General features: G+C 38.2%; 2 protein-coding genes across 2 annotated transcripts; one reads left to right on the top strand and one right to left on the bottom strand.

The window, feature by feature from the left end:
- Nucleotides 1-5,192: 5,192 nt before the first annotated feature.
- On the bottom strand, nt 5,193-6,420 carry LOC139782194 (uncharacterized). The gene has a single exon (XM_071721160.1). It carries the CDS (start codon nt 6,380-6,382, stop codon nt 5,222-5,224), a length of 1,161 nt encoding a protein of 386 aa, XP_071577261.1. The 5' UTR covers nt 6,383-6,420; the 3' UTR covers nt 5,193-5,221.
- Nucleotides 6,402-7,985, top strand: LOC139782196 (uncharacterized). The gene is made up of 2 exons (XM_071721161.1): nt 6,402-7,157; nt 7,230-7,985. The coding sequence occupies exons 1-2, from the start codon at nt 7,090-7,092 to the stop codon at nt 7,801-7,803; spliced, it is 642 nt and encodes a 213-aa protein (XP_071577262.1). The 5' UTR covers nt 6,402-7,089; the 3' UTR covers nt 7,804-7,985.
- The last annotated feature ends 9,082 nt before the right edge of the window (nt 7,986-17,067 follow it).

Below are 17,067 nucleotides of genomic sequence, written 5' to 3'. Positions count from 1 at the left end.
ATGGGAATGCAATGCGAATCTTTGTAGTTTAGATTACAGTTTGAGTGCGCGGGACCTCTGTACTGACCGGTCAGATGACAATGATCGCGTACTCGCACGTCGTCTGGCTCGAACGGTTTTTCGCACACGTGACAGTGCGTTGCGCTGTTAAACTTTTCCCACTCGTCTCGCGTGAAATTCGCCATGCGTATGGAATAAGATCGAAGAAATTGAGGGATTGTTGGTAATCTAGCAACAACTAGTAAGAAGCGATATAGTTTTAGTTCATAGTTTAAGGCGCGCAGATATATCTAGTGTATTTTTTAGTTTCGTTTATTCCTGTGCGGCGCGCTATGTGAGCTTCCTCTTCCGCGACTCTTCTTCTTCCGGTCGCTCGCTCGACGTTCGTCCATATACGTTGAAACAGTCGTCACGACGTCACGCTTATATAGTCGTTAATTAATAAAGAATTATCAAGTGTGATCTCGACTGAGCCTATCTCTCTTTTATATACCACTGCGTTCTACAGGTTATGGGCCCAGACTGCCCGAGTTACAGAGGCTACGCAGATTACAGAGGTTACGCAAATACAAGGTTACCTGTATCGTAAAAGTAAAAGAGAGAACAGCAGCACATCATGGCGGACAACGTATATGTAAAGATTGCAAAGCTAAATAATGAGAACTATCAAGTGTGGCAATACAGAGTACAGTTACTGTTAATGAAAGAGAATCTATGGGACATAGTGAATAACGAACGACCGGCAGAGCCTGATGCAGTGTGGCGCATAAACGACGGTAAAGCTAAAGCCACAATCGGCCTTCTCGTTGAAGATAACCAATTGACGCACATTAGAGAAGCAAGCTCGGCAAAGGAAGCTTGGGAGAATCTGAAGAGGTATCATCAGAAATCGTCACTAACCAATAAGGTATTTCTCCTAAAACGCATATGTAGCCAGAAATTAACAGAAACCGGTAACATGGAAGAGCATATTCATTACATGCAGGAAATGATAGATAAATTAGCAGCATTAGGAGAGAGGTTAAAGGACGAAATGATTGTAGCAATGTTATTATGCAGTCTCCCGGAATCATATAATAACCTAATAACGGCATTAGAAAGTAGGTCAGAAGCCGAATTAACCGCAGCCTTTGTGAAAGGAAAACTGATAGACGAATATTTAAGGAGAAGAAACACCTGCGAAGCTTCAGAAGAAACGAGTGATAAAGCTTTAAAGACACAAAAATTTAAGAAGAATCAAAATAATAAGGAACAAGGAAACTTAAGCTGTTTTTTCTGTAAGAAGACGGGCCACATGAAGAAAGATTGCAAGAAGTATAAATCCTGGAAAGCAAAGCAAGAAAAGGTGAACCACGTAACGAAGGACAACGGTGACAAGGAGGAAACATGTTTTCACGTGAAGAGCATACAAGGATCGAATAAGGTATGGTACATCGATTCAGGAGCGACAAGCCACATGACCAACGATAGAAGTTTCTTTACCTCTTTCGAGTCGAGAGATGAGAATATTAAAACAGCCAATGGAGAGCTAACCAAAGTCTGTGGCATCGGAACAGGTAAATTGGTATGTGTTGTCGATAAAAATAAAAGCATATATGTAACAGTAACAGATGTAATGTATGTACCTAATCTTGATAGTAGCCTCTTATCGGTTAGTAAACTTGTCGATAAAGGTTTTAAAGTAAGCTTTGAGAAGAATGGTTGCAGGATAACTAAAGACAATAATGTTATGGCAATAGCAGATTTGATGTACAATTTGTATAAACTAAGGACTACACAGACAGCATTAATGACGAGTCAACAGCATCACAAGGATTGCCAACATATCTGGCACAGAAAGTTGGGACACCGAGATATCAATGCTATTAAGGATCTCACAGCTAAGGAGTTAGCAACAGGAATCGAGATTGTAGATTGCGGATTGCGTTCTGTGTGCGAATGTTGCATCAAAGGAAAGATGTCACGAACTTCATTCCCAAAGATGTCTGGAAGTAAAACAAAATCAATTCTCGAGCTGGTTCATACGGACGTGTGTGGGCCTATGCAAACGGCCACACCAAGTAACAACAGGTACGTGCTTACCATCATAGACGATTACAGTAGATATACACAAGTGCATCTGTTAAAGCATAAATCAGAAGTATGCATAAAGCTAAAACAATTTGTAACGCTTATGGAAACTAAATATAATAAAAGGCCTAAAGTAATAAGATCTGACAGAGGAGGGGAATACACTAATAAAGAATTGAAGGAGTTTCTTAAAGCTAAAGGAATTGAAAGCCAGTACACTACAGCGTATTCACCTCAACAGAACGGCGTGGCTGAGCGGAAAAACAGATACTTAATGGAAATGGCACGTTGTATGTTATTAGATGCAGACTTACCTAATAAATATTGGGGAGAAGCCGTTGTTACAGCTAATTATTTACAAAACAGACTCCCTACCAATGCAACAGGAGATACGCCATACGGAAGATGGTATTCAAGAAAACCAAGCTTAGAAAATATCCATGTTTTCGGATCAAGAGCATATATTCAAATACCGGAGCAACATCGTCGTAAGCTGGATGAAAAAGCTGAAGAACTATTGTTCGTTGGATATTCAGAAGATACCAAAGCCTACAGATTTCTGGATAAGAAGACTGATAAAATTAAAATTAGCAGAGATGTAAAGTTTTTAGACGAATATCAAACGAATGAAGAGGATTATCAAATTAGTGGAAACACTGAAGATATAGAAAAAGAAGAAAATAAAGATCAACGAAATAAGCCCCAGATCTGCAACGTGAAGAATAAAGAAATGGATAAATGCAGCACAAACTTAAGAAGATCCGAACGAACGAACAAAGGTGTGCCACCAGAACGTTTTGAATTTGCTGGAAAGATATCTGAAATTAATATTTCGGAACCAGAAACGTACGAAGAGGCTAAATCAGGACCAGATAGCAGAAAATGGACAGCAGCCATGGATGAAGAAATTCGTTCGCTTCAAAAGAATAATACATGGGAACTTGTAGAATTACCGGAAGGCTCGAAAACGATCGGATGTAGATGGATTTACAAGATTAAGAGAGATGCCAATGGAAACGTACAAAGATATAAAGCTCGACTTGTGGCGCAGGGCTTCACACAGCGACGAGGGATAGATTATAATGAAGTATTTGCACCAGTTGTGAAGCAGAACACCATCAGAGCATTGCTTGCAGTAGCAGGAAAGAAGAATATGATCGTCAAACATTACGATATAAAGAATGCCTTCTTGAATGCTGATTTAGATGAAGATATTTACATGCGGCAGCCACAGGGTTACGAAGATAATAAAGGCATGGTCTGCAAGCTGAAAAAGGGAATATACGGGCTAAAACAAGCAGCGAAGAGTTGGTACGAGACTATAGATGACATTCTACAGAAAATGGGATTTAAACGGAGCAAGATAGACCCGTGTCTATATATAAAAATATCAAATGGTAAGATTATTTATCTAACTGTGTATGTTGATGATCTCTTGATTGCAGGTGATGACCAAGAGTTTATATCTTATGTGGAATATGTACTTAACGAAGCATTTAATGTAACCGATCTTGGCGAAGTGAGCTATTACTTAGGAGTACAGATCGAAAGGGACACTGAAGGATGTTTCTATATGAACCAATCTACATATATCAGAAAACTATTGCGTACGTTTAATTTAGAGGATAGTAAAGTTTCAAAAATACCATTAGACGTAGGTTATGAAAAAATTAAGAATGAAGGGCCTTATCTGGAAAATAATTTATGTTATCAAAGATTAATAGGAGCGTTAATGTATGTATCCGTATTTACTCGTCCAGATATTACTACAAGTGTCGCTATTTTGAGTAGAAAGTTAAAAAATCCAAGACAGATAGATTGGATAGAAGCTAAAAGAGTGTTGCGTTTTCTTAAGGGAACAATAGATTATAAACTAAAGCTTGGAAATTATAGTCAAAAAGAATGCGAATTAATAGGGTACGCGGATGCTGACTGGGGGCAAAACGTTTCTGATAGAAAATCAAATAGTGGGTATATCTTTCTATTTAATGGTGGCGCCATTAGTTGGGCATGCAGAAAGCAATCATGTGTAGCACTTTCGTCCACAGAGGCGGAATACGTAGCGTTAGCAGAAGCATGTCAAGAAGCTATATGGCTTAGAAGTTTATTCGAAGATCTTGGACATGCGCAATGTGGAGCCACCACGATTTATGAGGATAATCAATCCTGTATTAAGTTAACCACTAATCATAAGTTTAGTAAGCGGACTAAGCATATAGATACTAAGTATCATTATGTTAAACATTTAAGAGAAACATCTTTATTAAATTATTGTTATTGCGATACAGAACATATGATAGCAGATATGTTGACAAAGCCATTGCAAGCTGTTAAGTTGAGAACTTTATCAAAAGAAATTGGTCTTGATAATGTAACGCTAAACGAAGTCTAAAATTGTTGTTGAGGAGGGGTGTTGGTAATCTAGCAACAACTAGTAAGAAGCGATATAGTTTTAGTTCATAGTTTAAGGCGCGCAGATATATCTAGTGTATTTTTTAGTTTCGTTTATTCCTGTGCGGCGCGCTATGTGAGCTTCCTCTTCCGCGACTCTTCTTCTTCCGGTCGCTCGCTCGACGTTCGTCCATATACGTTGAAACAGTCGTCACGACGTCACGCTTATATAGTCGTTAATTAATAAAGAATTATCAAGTGTGATCTCGACTGAGCCTATCTCTCTTTTATATACCACTGCGTTCTACATATTAGTGGACAAGATTGTCTTTACGTCGTGAGCTAAACGTCTTAGCTCCTCAGCGAACCACGCGACGCAATCCTTATCGCGACGAAACCGATACATTGATAGCGAGTCGTCGTACGAGCAGCGCACGTAGTACCCTATGCTAAACACGCGATGATGTTGATATGTGTACCTGGACGTTTCCGGATCCGCTTCCATCTTCTCCAGGGTACATTCAAGGTCGGCGTATACGATAAACGGAACTCGTTCCTTCCTGCCGTGATTTTTAAAGGCCAACCACTTGTCGTTATCGCTCGGTAACTTGATCGCGCAGTCGTTCATCTCCTGACAGTCGACGGTGTGGGCTTCCAATTTCTCGCTGGAGCTGAAGTAGTGCAAGCATCTGTAAATAAAGAATTTTTTTTAATATATTTTTACGTAAAAATTATTTTTATTATTTATTAGGATGTATACTCACCGATCGCAAAAGTATTTTTTGTTCTTTTTCTTGCTCAATTGCGAGCTCACGAGGCGGGACAGGTTCTTGATCCATGCAAAATGTCCCACGTTGTCGTCCTGCATGTACAGCAGATTTACATGTCTGTTCATCTTTCGACCAGTAACCCGTATTGGCAAGATCGCAAGTTCCTTGTTTTTTTTCTCGATACCGTACACATTGATGGAGATGTCGTTGTGATCTTCAAACCGTTTAATTTGATCCAACGTCATTGGAAATTTAATGTTTGTAAGATTTAGCACCGACGTGTAATGAGGATACGACGATTGCAGATCTGCATTTCTTTGGGTTGGATGCAGAGCAGCCACCACTGACCATGCGAAACATGCATTGCCCATTGATCGCACGTTTATCACCGCTCTCTTCATTTTAATTTCTCGCGGTATTTCCACAAAACACCCCGCGTGCAATGGATTATATTTGTTTATGTTAACTGTCAAATTAAGTATACGCGACAACGCCCATCCGCTATCACGTTCCTGGAATTCCTCCAGCGATGCTAGGGTAGGCTCGATGACGTGTCGCTTGTACCACTCACACAGATCGGACTCACGAAAGAGTTCATAGTTTCTCGTTGCGATACTTTTATTCGCGCGTTTGTCACCCGCAACAAATTCACCATTAAACATTGTGTTTATTTTTACATTGTCATGTCGTTGCATGACGTTCCGCACATGAATGAGTACAATGTCTCTCGCATCTTTGAGAAATTGATGAGGGTCGATGTGTTTGGAATTTATTACCACACCGGTCAGTATACGACTTTCAAAAGCCGTATCTATCTCGCGCCATCTGAGTCCTGTCTCACTCGCACTGTATCCTGCACCCACATGCACAAAACGTTGACGTACCGAGTCTTTCAGACCTTCGAGTCGTGCGATACAGGCGACCAACGACTGTTTGAGACCGATCGATAATCGTGGCCGTTTAATTCGGCTTTGTTCTTCCAACGATTCGATAAACTCGTCGCATCGTTGCTCCCACGCGGCAAAGTCTTCCCTCGAATTTAAAAGGGTGGATTGGTCCAACAACTCTTGCTCCATGTTCCTCTTTCTGACACAATTTGTTGCACTCGCGACTTCCAGTCCTCGACTACTAAGCGTATCACCCAGATTCATCAATTTATATTCTACTAATGATGCATCGTTTGTTTTTTTATTATATCTAATTTTATCTCAGCATCCGTACATTTACGCCTTCCGAAAAATCTACGATTTGCAGTTTTGCACGTGTGCGATGAAATCATTGCGAGACACGTATGTTCATGAAAACGATATCGCGCCATTGACTTTCGGTGATTTGATCTGTATCAATGCAGCAGCCGTACATCGGCGCTATTTGCAAAATTTGCAGTTTTGCACGTGTCCGATGAAATCATCGCGAGACATGTATGTTCTTGAAAACAATAACGCCCCATTGACTTATGTAAAATTGCAGAATTTGCAGTTTTGCACGTGTTCGATAAAATCATCGCGAGACACGTCGCGACATGTTCTTGAAAACAATATCGCGCAATTGACTTATGCGAAATTGCAAAATTTGCAGTTTTGCACGTGTTCGGTGAAATCATTGCGAGACACGTATGCTTTTGAAAATAAATCATATTTGATGCTATTGCCCGATGAGGTGATCTCATCACGAATGTTCTTGACAAAGATATCTCATTTAACATATATGTGGTGGTGGTCACCATGCAGCAGCAGCCGTACAATGGCGCTATTTGCAAGATTCGCATTTTTGTACGTATAAATAGTCTACGAGGATTCTAGAGCGCAGTCAAGAGTTTGATACGGTTCGAGTACGTCGCAAACAGCCTCCAGTTACGATGTACACTCATGGTGCGAACTACTACGTTCCGATTCAGGATGAAACGTGCGAGAAACAGCACAATGAGTAAGTACCGCTAATTTTCGTATATGCTTGTGCAAAAAAAAAACTTTTATAAACATAATTGTATTTTTTCAGTTTTGATAAACCCCGCTACACGCCTCGTATTTTGGGAAGGAGATTTGCCTTGACATCGACAGCGTATAAATTTTTGGATGTCGGAATCAACGCGGGACCTATGTCCTCTGTGGATATACATATTGGTGATAACCGAGGCAATCGGATAATTCTGCCTCATGCAACGTGGGTGACATTCATCGAAAAACGTGCAGATATTCAGCGACTCGTGCAGTCATCGGCGCCATCATCGCTAGCGTTTCGAGATCTGGAACTCGTTAAAATACGTGACGCAGATATTGTAAAGTTGACATCGTGCGACACCAGCCTGTACATGAAACCGTCAACCGTACTCTTCCTGTTCGAACTAGAACATTGCGTCGAAAATGTATATTTTCAACTATGTCAAAATGTTCACGGCGTAAGTGAAAAATTTAAACAATTTGTAACAATTTTACGTCAAAATTGTATTACCGATAAATGTAATGCAGTTAGAAGCTTGCGTGAAGTTTATGATAAAAATTCGCTAATAGATTGCGAACTGTTGGCGTATGCTGCCGATACTATTGTGTATAATGCGCTACATGATAAATAAATGCATATAATATGGTTAAAAAAAAATTTTAATTATTTTTCCTTTTCATTTACCGTTCATCTCATTCCCTATCATTAGAATTAAGCTGTCTTCGTTTATCGTTTACTTAAATGTAATATTAAAAATTAAATATATATATTAAGATCTAAACTATTAAATATCGTCGGCGAAGAAAAGATATGCGATCGTGGGCGAGAACGCGAACGGGGCCGGGAGCGAAAGAGACCGCGAACGGGGGAGAGGGATCGCGCGCGACCGTGAAGACGCGCGCGAACGGGGGACGGGGGCGCGAGAGAACATCTACGAGGGGGAGATAACGCGAGCGGGAGCGTGCCGTGTGACGTCACGCGGACCAACGCGGCCGTTGCACGCGGACTCCGCGGCGCGGCGAAAACGCGGTCGCCCCTCCCCGCGGCGCGGCGAAAAGGCGAACGAGGGTCCCCTCACCCCGCGGACCCCTCTCCCGCGGCGCCCGAAAACGCGAACGCGGGTCCCCTCACCCCGCGGACCCCTCTCCCGCGGCGCCCGAAAAACGCGGTTCCCCCCTCCCCCGCCCGCGGCGCCCGAAAACGCGGTTCCCCCTCCCCCGCCCGCGACGTCCGAAAACGCGGTTCCCCCCTCCCCCGCCCGCGGCGCGGCAAACAACGCGGTTCCCCCCCCTCCCCCTCCTCGCGGCGCCCGAAAACGCGGTACCCCCCCCCCCCGCGGTATACCCCCCGCCCCTCACCCCCCCTCGCCCACATTTCATTTAGAACCCGCCTAGCTTACCTACTTAAATTTGTGGTAAATGTGCAGAATAGTGGCCTCCTCACCGATTTCGTTGAACTTAGGCTTAATCGACGCGTTTTTGCGTGAAACGAAAGAATCTGGCAAAAAAAGTGTCGCTCTGCCCCGCGAAGCGAGATATTATGAGACCTGTCATACCGACAAGATGTAGCGACTACGAACATTCCCCGCGGCCACATGCACATGCTCCGTGGCCGCACGCGCATGCTTCGTAGTGACATATGTAGTGTACTTCGACGCGTCTTACTTAAATAAATATCTTGTCATTTACAACCTGCACATCTTAATCTTACAATGGCATACTCAGTCCAGCAATTGAACAATAATTTGTGGCTTGCGATTCAGGACATTATTGGCAATGCAAATACGTGGCCGAAATTTATACGGCAAATGTTCTGGGATAAAAATTTTACGGATCATAAACGAATGATTATTATTGTCAATTTTGCATATATAAATGGGATATCGGAAGAATTTTTGCATAATGTATTAGCCTTCACGCTAAAAAATGCATACACAGCTGAGAGGAAGCGCAATATTGAGTATATAGATATCAATATTTAAATTATGAGGTAATTCTTTCAATATTAATTGATAACTATAGCAAACAAGTATATTGTTTTTTATTCTTTGTAGCAATTGGGACAAATGCGACGCAGCCGGGTGTGCAGTTTCAGCGTTTTCCATAGAGAAATGTTAGATCTTAATATGAATCCAATAGTATAGATATCGATATTTAATAAATCATGACCCACTCGGCATGTTATGTTGCTGAAATATTGAAATATTCGGAAATAATGCAGAAATATTTCATTAACATTTCATTTGTAACTATGCATCTAAAATATTTCAAAAATGTACCTGCACCATGTTTTTTGTAATATTGCATTAACAATATGTCTGAAATCTTTCAGAAAGTTGTTTACAATATTTATAAGTTTCTGTAATATTGCAAAAAAAATGTAGCAGATGCAATATTTCAGAAACATTTCTAAAGCATTATAAAAGTATTATTACGTTTACTTTGCACGAATAATATTTCTGTAACATATCAAACGCAACATTGCATTTAAAATATTTGTGAAAAATTTCTGAAAGATTGCGTCGGTAATGAAAAATTGAATTGCAGGCAGTGAATTTTCTACAATATTGCGGGAGAAATATTGCAGATGTAATGGTTTAGAAACATTTCTGATACATGATAAAACTATTATTACGTTTGCATTGCACGCGTTATATTTTTGAATGTTTTACATACAACATTGCATTTGTAATATTTCCGAAAAGTTGCTGACAGACTTTAGAACTTATAAAAAATTAAATTTATTATTATATAATTATTGCATTTTTTCTCTTTTATTAAGAATTTTCTGATATTCCAAATTTTGTCATATGGCATTTTTAATATAAAATATAAAATATTTAATATAAAATAATATTCGACACTGACTGGCGAAAAAGATTTATTCGTATATCTGTATTGTTAATATTGTTATGCGATAGCTTTATGCTCACCAAAATAAGCAAGTATAAGAAAGAAAGAAGCGTCAGAGTCAGAAAATCACCACTACCCTGTTCGATCATCGATGTCAAGCGACAAGGCGCCGGTATACTACTTGGATGGGTGACCGGCTGAGAGAGCGGATTTCTTCGGACAAACGCGCGACGGCTATACGCACATATACGGCTTAATATATTTTTGACGTAGAACTACGTCTTTGTCGACAGTAAGGAGGGGTATAAGAGGGGGTAAATCTAGGCACAGCCTGCAACGAATGCAACGAAAATATGTCACACTTTGAACGTTTGTATCTTCGAAACTAATAATCGTAGAGTAATCATTGACATCTCATTTTAAAGCTTAAGAAGTCCCATTTATGATAAATCCAGCCTGAACTCTCTATTTCTTCTCGTTTAGATATAGTAGCGTTAGAAAGTTTAGCTAAATTTCTCGTAGATGCAACGAAAACATGTCACACTTTGAACGTTTATATCTTCGAAACTAATAATCGTAGACTAATAAATGACATCTCATTTTAAAGCTTAAGAAGTCCCATTTATGATAAAACAAGACCGAACTCTCTATTTATAACCGATTTTCTTGAAATGGAATTATTATAAGAGATTTTTCTCGAAAAATATTAAAGGAAAATATACTTTATTATATAGTTTTTGAAAGCTCTCAATGTAAGCTAAATGTTTTCGCAATTTAATAAATAAATAAATGAATGAATAAATGGATGAATGGATTTAATAAATAAATAAATAAATGAATTAATAAATGGGTGAATGGATGAATGGATGAATGGGTGAATGGATTTAATAAATAAATAAATAAATGAATGAATGAATGAATAAATGAATGGATGAATGGGTGAATGGATGAATGGATTTAATAAATAAATGAATGAATGGATGAATGGATGAATGGATAAATGGATGAATTGATGAATGGATGAATGAATGAATGAATAAATGAATGGATGAATGGATGAATGGCTGAATGGGTAAATGGATGAATGGATTTAATAAATAAATGAACGAATGGATGAATGGATGAATGGATGAATGGATGAATGGATGAATGGATGAATGGATGAATGGATGAATGGATGAATGGATGAATGGATGAATGGATAAATGGATGAATGGATAAATGGATGAATGGATGAATGGATGAATGAATGAATGAATAAATGAATGGATGAATGGATGAATGGATGAATGGGTGAATGGATGAATGGGTGAATGGATGAATGGATTTAATTAATAAATAAATGAATGCATTGCCTATATCGCCCTTGTCACACTTTAAACGTCACACTTTGAACGTTTGTATCTTCGAAACTAATAATCGTAGAATAATAAATAATATCTCATTTTAAAGCTTAAGAAGTCCCATTTATGATAAGACAAGTCGGAACCCTTTATTTCTTACCTCTTCGATACAGCAGCGTTAGAAAGTTTACTAAATTTTTTGTCGATGCAACGAAAATATGTTATACTTTGAACGTTTGTATCTTCGAAACTAATAATCGTAGAATAATAAATAATATCTCATTTTAAAGCTTAAGAAGTCCCATTTATGATAAGATAAGTCGGAACCCTTTATTTCTTACCTCTTCGATACAGCAGCGTTAGAAATCACCACACACACCACACACACACACACCACACACAACACACATATACACACCACACACACACACACACAACACAGACATCACACACACTCACCACACACACACACATACCCCACACACACACACAACACACACACAGACCACACACATACTACACACACACACATACACCACACACACCACACACACACCGCACGTACACACCACACATACACTACACACACAGACCACACACACACCACACACACACACACCACACATACACACACTTTTCATCAAAATATTTTATTTTTCTCATGGAGGAAGCAATAATGCAATAAAAAATGAATAAATAATGAAATAAATAAATAAATAGTCAATAATGATGAATTCAGCGCTACAGCCCTGTGTGGAACTTGGCCTCTCTTGATCACGAATACTTTAACATGAAATAATGACAGTTGACGTAGTTCTACGTGTTGCTTGCGGCACAGTTGTTACTGTGCCCATTTTTTTAGTACTTATCGAATAATCGTGGGATACTAACGTGTGGTACAGGCGCAGTAGGGGAGAGTGGGCACCCTTGAACCACGTTTTTTCAAATCACATTAAAAATGATTTTCAATAACTTCATTATAATATAAATGAGACTATTTGATGTTTAATATAATAAACTTTGTTTGTAAATGATTTAAGAAGTAAATTTTCAGAAATATTTTGCAAAAATAATGATATTTCGAAATGCTGCGTTTGTCACAGTGGACCCCACGCGTGGGGTCGATTGAGCCATAGCGTAGGGTACACTGTGACATGTAATGTGAAAGGTAGGATATACCCTGTGACACGTAGAAAAGATCTGTTTAAATCCTGTTTATTACAAATCTTTGGTCAATTGAAAAACCAAGACTGTGCTAGAGAACCAATTTATCAATAATCGTGTCATATTTGTTTCATCAGATGACCTAAGAAATTGAAAACTGAAAACAAAGTCCTATAACCTCACTTTTTGTCGTAACCTAGCAGAGATCAACGAATATTGCCTCACAGCGACTCGATTACATGTAACCTGTAACTAAAGGGTGAAAAAAAGAGAAAATGAAAGTGTGGATATGATTATCAATGAAAATTATTTTATTTTATAGGAAAATTTAGGCACTAACATTTACTATTCCGCGATCAAAACACACTACGGAAACTCGCGCTGTCACGTAGGTAGGTTAGATAGTTCTGTAAGCGTGGCACAGAGGACCCCATCAACCTGCGTCACATTGGACCCCACTGAACATCGATATTATTTATCGTAAATAATTCAGATACAGAACAATTAAACGTTTTTGTGCGCACGTTGGTATTGAACCTAGATCCCGACGAACGTCTTATGAATTTTGTTTTAACTGTAGAATCCCTAGAAATCCATACATATCAAAAAGTTATGACAAGTAAAAATTTACTTTGTAAGGCTCCAATTACATATCTGCCTTTAACTAAAGTATATATGCTTATTTCGGCATAATTTTTTGATGGAAGTTATATGTTTTGAAAACAAAATTTTTCTTACCCACCGTCACTATTTTGCAGAACGTTAATACAGAAAACTCGCACTGTCACATTGGACCCCGTGGTTCAAGGGAGCCCACTCTCCCCTACTTACGCATTATATCCAAGTAGAACAAAAAGTCAAGATATCAAAATAACGTCATATTGATAGTTTAGTGTGTTAATTTAGTATTTTATTAATTTAGTATTTCCAAGATACGTTACGAAAAAGTAGTACTAGCAATCAGTACTCAGTACTGAGTGATCAGTACTCGTAGTATTAACAGTATTAGTATGTTAATACTCATGAATATTGCAGAGTGGTCAGTACTGTGCCTATTAGTTTCTTACAGTACTGGCAGTACTATCATGATAGTACTCCGAATATTAATCTAATAAAGTACTGACCACTTCAATACTTTGAAGTACTAATGAGTATTATTGCTTGTAGTACTGCCAGTACTGTAAGCACTGACAGACACAGTACTGACCATTCTGCAGTATTCATGAGTATTAACATACTAATACTCTCAATACTACGAGTACTGATCACTCAGTACTGAGTACTGATTGCTAGTACTTCTTTTTCGTAAGGAGAGGCCACTATTCTGCACATTTACCGTAATTATATTCACTTTGCATATTTGACACAACACAAAAGGGAGGATATATAAATATTACAAATTTAATATATAGTTTTACAACTGGGCTCTTGTGCGGAGCAAACTGGACTCCGGATCTTTCGGGAAGAGACGTTAATTAAGCCGTTGGTCCAAAGGGTTAAGTGAGAGGAGAGGGGTAGTGATGGATGAGAATTGTAACCCTACGGGGATCGATTAAAAACTTCCAATATATAGTTTTACAGTATCCGTAACTGTAACCTCTCAAACACCGACTAATTTTTTCTTGTTTAATTATTGTATAAAAAAAAAGATTTAGAACGACCAATTTAAGATCAATGGACAGTAATATTACGGATTTTGATAGAAATTTGTCTACGAGCACGCATTACAACTTACGCAAACGAAAGAGAGATGAAGCAGACACTATATAATGACGAGTAATTATATTCACCTTGCATATTTTACACTATACAAAAGAAGAATATATTACAAATTCAATATGTATTGACTTTTTACACAAAATTTTTCGTATATTTAGTGTAAAATTTATATAACGTTAGTTTACATTTTAAATTTTCTTTAGTAAAAAGTATATTTCCGTCTTTTCATATTTCAAATGTTGATTAAGCAAATTTTTATAATTCTGTGAATCTTCTTAGCAAAGAAATAATAATGATTACTATGTTCTTTTTTTCGTGTAACAGTATCTTTTTTTATATCTTAGGACGATGTATATTTATCTTTTGAAATAATTATTTCTTACATCTTAGGACAATACATTTTTCGAAGATTATTATAAATTTTATAGATTAGGGGAGACCGAAAATATATTTAGTTGATTACATTTAGGTATACAATATATTTTTATATTATGCTTTGTTATATATATGACCCAAAGGAACTTAATTGGCTTTGAGGTATGTTGACACGAAAGGAATGGAACAAGTTAATATGACATGTTCGAACTCATGGCGTGTACAGCTTGTTCTACTTTTAGTTATTGTCATCAATAAGTTTTATTTACATAAATATGGACCAAAGATTTTATGTTTAATATAAATTAAATAAATACGTATCATCATTTTAATATAATCTGAAGTCAAGAGACACGGCAGTGTCTCGCGCCAAGTATACGCGGAGCGAGACCGACCGTGACTCTTTTACGCGACGCGACGGGTTGCGAGTATACGAGATGTTGAGATCTCGATAACGAGTGAACGGATCAAGTTCTAAGTAGGCTTGATCGATAGCTTGGGGTCGAATTAGGGGGGGGTTTCTGTTATAATATTCCGCTACGTGCCCTACGAGCGGAGATATTGCGACGCAAAGTCCAAATGTTGAAAATTTTATTTTAAGATACTTTCTTCTACGTCGACCGCTCTCATCTCAATATAACATATATATAACAGAAAAATGTCACTTTCACTTTTTCGACACTGGCGGCTAACGGCGTTAGTATCGCAGCGCAGTGCAGTGCAGTGCAGACAGTGCGTTTAGCGCGCTGTCAGTCAGTTCATCAATTATATCGCAGCGCCAGGGTGCCCAGGTGTGGCGATTTATAGCCAATTTGGCTATTTTTGTTTCTTGGTGGCGATATGATTTTCAGATTTGGCGACTGGCGATTTTCTGGCTACTGATCGCCCAATAGGCGATTTTTCGGCTATCATAAAATGGGCGCGTTGGGATCGATTATATATCTAGTACTTTTCACGTTCCCCTAGGACGGAAACGTGAAAAGTGAAAAGTTTATCTCTTTCTATTCAACACCAATAGAAAGAGATAGTTACATGAAATGACATTTTCACTTTTCACGTTTTCGCTCTAGGGAAAAATATATATTCGGCCGTTGGAGAGAGAGAAAGCGAAGATGCTGAGTGCAAAAAGTGCAAGCAACGCGAACAGACCCAATAATATGTGCAATCTTGCTAGCCAATGAGCGCTCACTGATCTGTTTTGTCTGCTGAAGGCGCCCTTTTAGAGTTCTCGACAGCTTGATTGTATTTTATTTTAGACAAGACAAAAAAGAGTCTGAAGAGCCATGCTATCAGTTTAAGTTATCTGGTTATCAGTGCTGTTAGATAGATGATATGGATTCAAGATTCATACGTTACATATAAAATCGAATTACATATAAGGTTACAGTTTGTTATTTATTTTTAACGAGCGTACGAGAGGCTGCTCGTCTCTGCGATTGTTTCGTCGACGCGATTGGCATAATGAAGAAGTCAAAAGCAAGTCTAGGCAAGAATAAGGCAAAAGAAGCAAAGACTACTGAGAAACCGCAAAAGATCCGAGTTTTCAATTACAATCGTAATTGGGAAAAAGAATCGTGGGCACAAGGTAAGTGAGTCATTTATTGTTAAAAATAAATCACCCGAAGACTGATCAGTATACCAACTTTAATAAAATGCGTAATAAAAATTACTTAAGATAGATACTTAAGATAGAAGATTAATGAGACTTAAGCGGGGAGCACACACTTCTGCACAACGCATAATGCGTAAGCATAAGAAAATTGATTGGTCTATTTTCTTATGCACATGTGCATGGACCAATCAATTTTCTTATGCTTACGCATTATGGGTTATGCAGAAGTGTGTGCTCCCCGCTTTACTATGTATGTACTGTATATATATTATAAATATACATTTTATTTCCAGGTTGGCTGACCAAAGCCGAATATAACAGGAATGATCCAAATCAAGCTTACTGCAAAGTTTGCTTTAAAACGCTGCGAGCTCAAGCTAACGATTTGAGAAAACACAGCACAGTACCATCTCATGACGCTGCAATGAAAAATGTAAATATTAACATGCAAAAAACTATTGTCTCAATGTGCAATGTGCAACACAAGAAAGATGAGAAAGTGAGAGACTTAAAGATTGCAGCATTTATAGCATCTCATACGAGTATTAGGGATATTGATCATCTCAGCAATATTTTAAAAAGTTTATATCCAGACTTTAAGAATTTTCAAATGCACAGAACGAAATGCAGTAACCTCATCATAAATGTAATCGCTCCAAATATGTTAACCAACTTAATAAATGATATTGGTGACATGCAATACTCTATGATGGTCGACGAATCTACAGATGTGTCAGTAGCTAAGTATTTATGTTTATGCATTAAGTATTTTAGTCGTACACGAAACCGAATAGTTACGGAATATTTAGGTATGATTCAAATTGAGCATG

This window comes from Temnothorax nylanderi, unplaced genomic scaffold, assembly GCF_030848795.1.
Source record: "Temnothorax nylanderi isolate EJ_2023f unplaced genomic scaffold, tnyl_v1.0 TNYL_tig0394_pilon, whole genome shotgun sequence".
In the NCBI taxonomy this organism is placed as follows: Eukaryota; Metazoa; Arthropoda; class Insecta; order Hymenoptera; family Formicidae; genus Temnothorax; species Temnothorax nylanderi.
This window is presented reverse-complemented; position numbering and strand designations above follow the sequence as displayed.

What these genes read in the sequence shown, in the direction of transcription:
- LOC139782194 (XM_071721160.1), bottom strand. Translation starts at nt 6,382, where the DNA reads ATGAATCTGGGTGATACGCTTAGTAGTCGAGGACTGGAAGTCGCGAGT.
- LOC139782196 (XM_071721161.1), top strand. Translation starts at nt 7,090, where the DNA reads ATGTACACTCATGGTGCGAACTACTACGTTCCGATTCAGGATGAAACG. An exon ending in TGCGAGAAACAGCACAATGA is followed by an intron (nt 7,158 to 7,229) that starts GTAAGTACCGCT and finishes GTATTTTTTCAG; the next exon opens with TTTTGATAAACCCCGCTACA.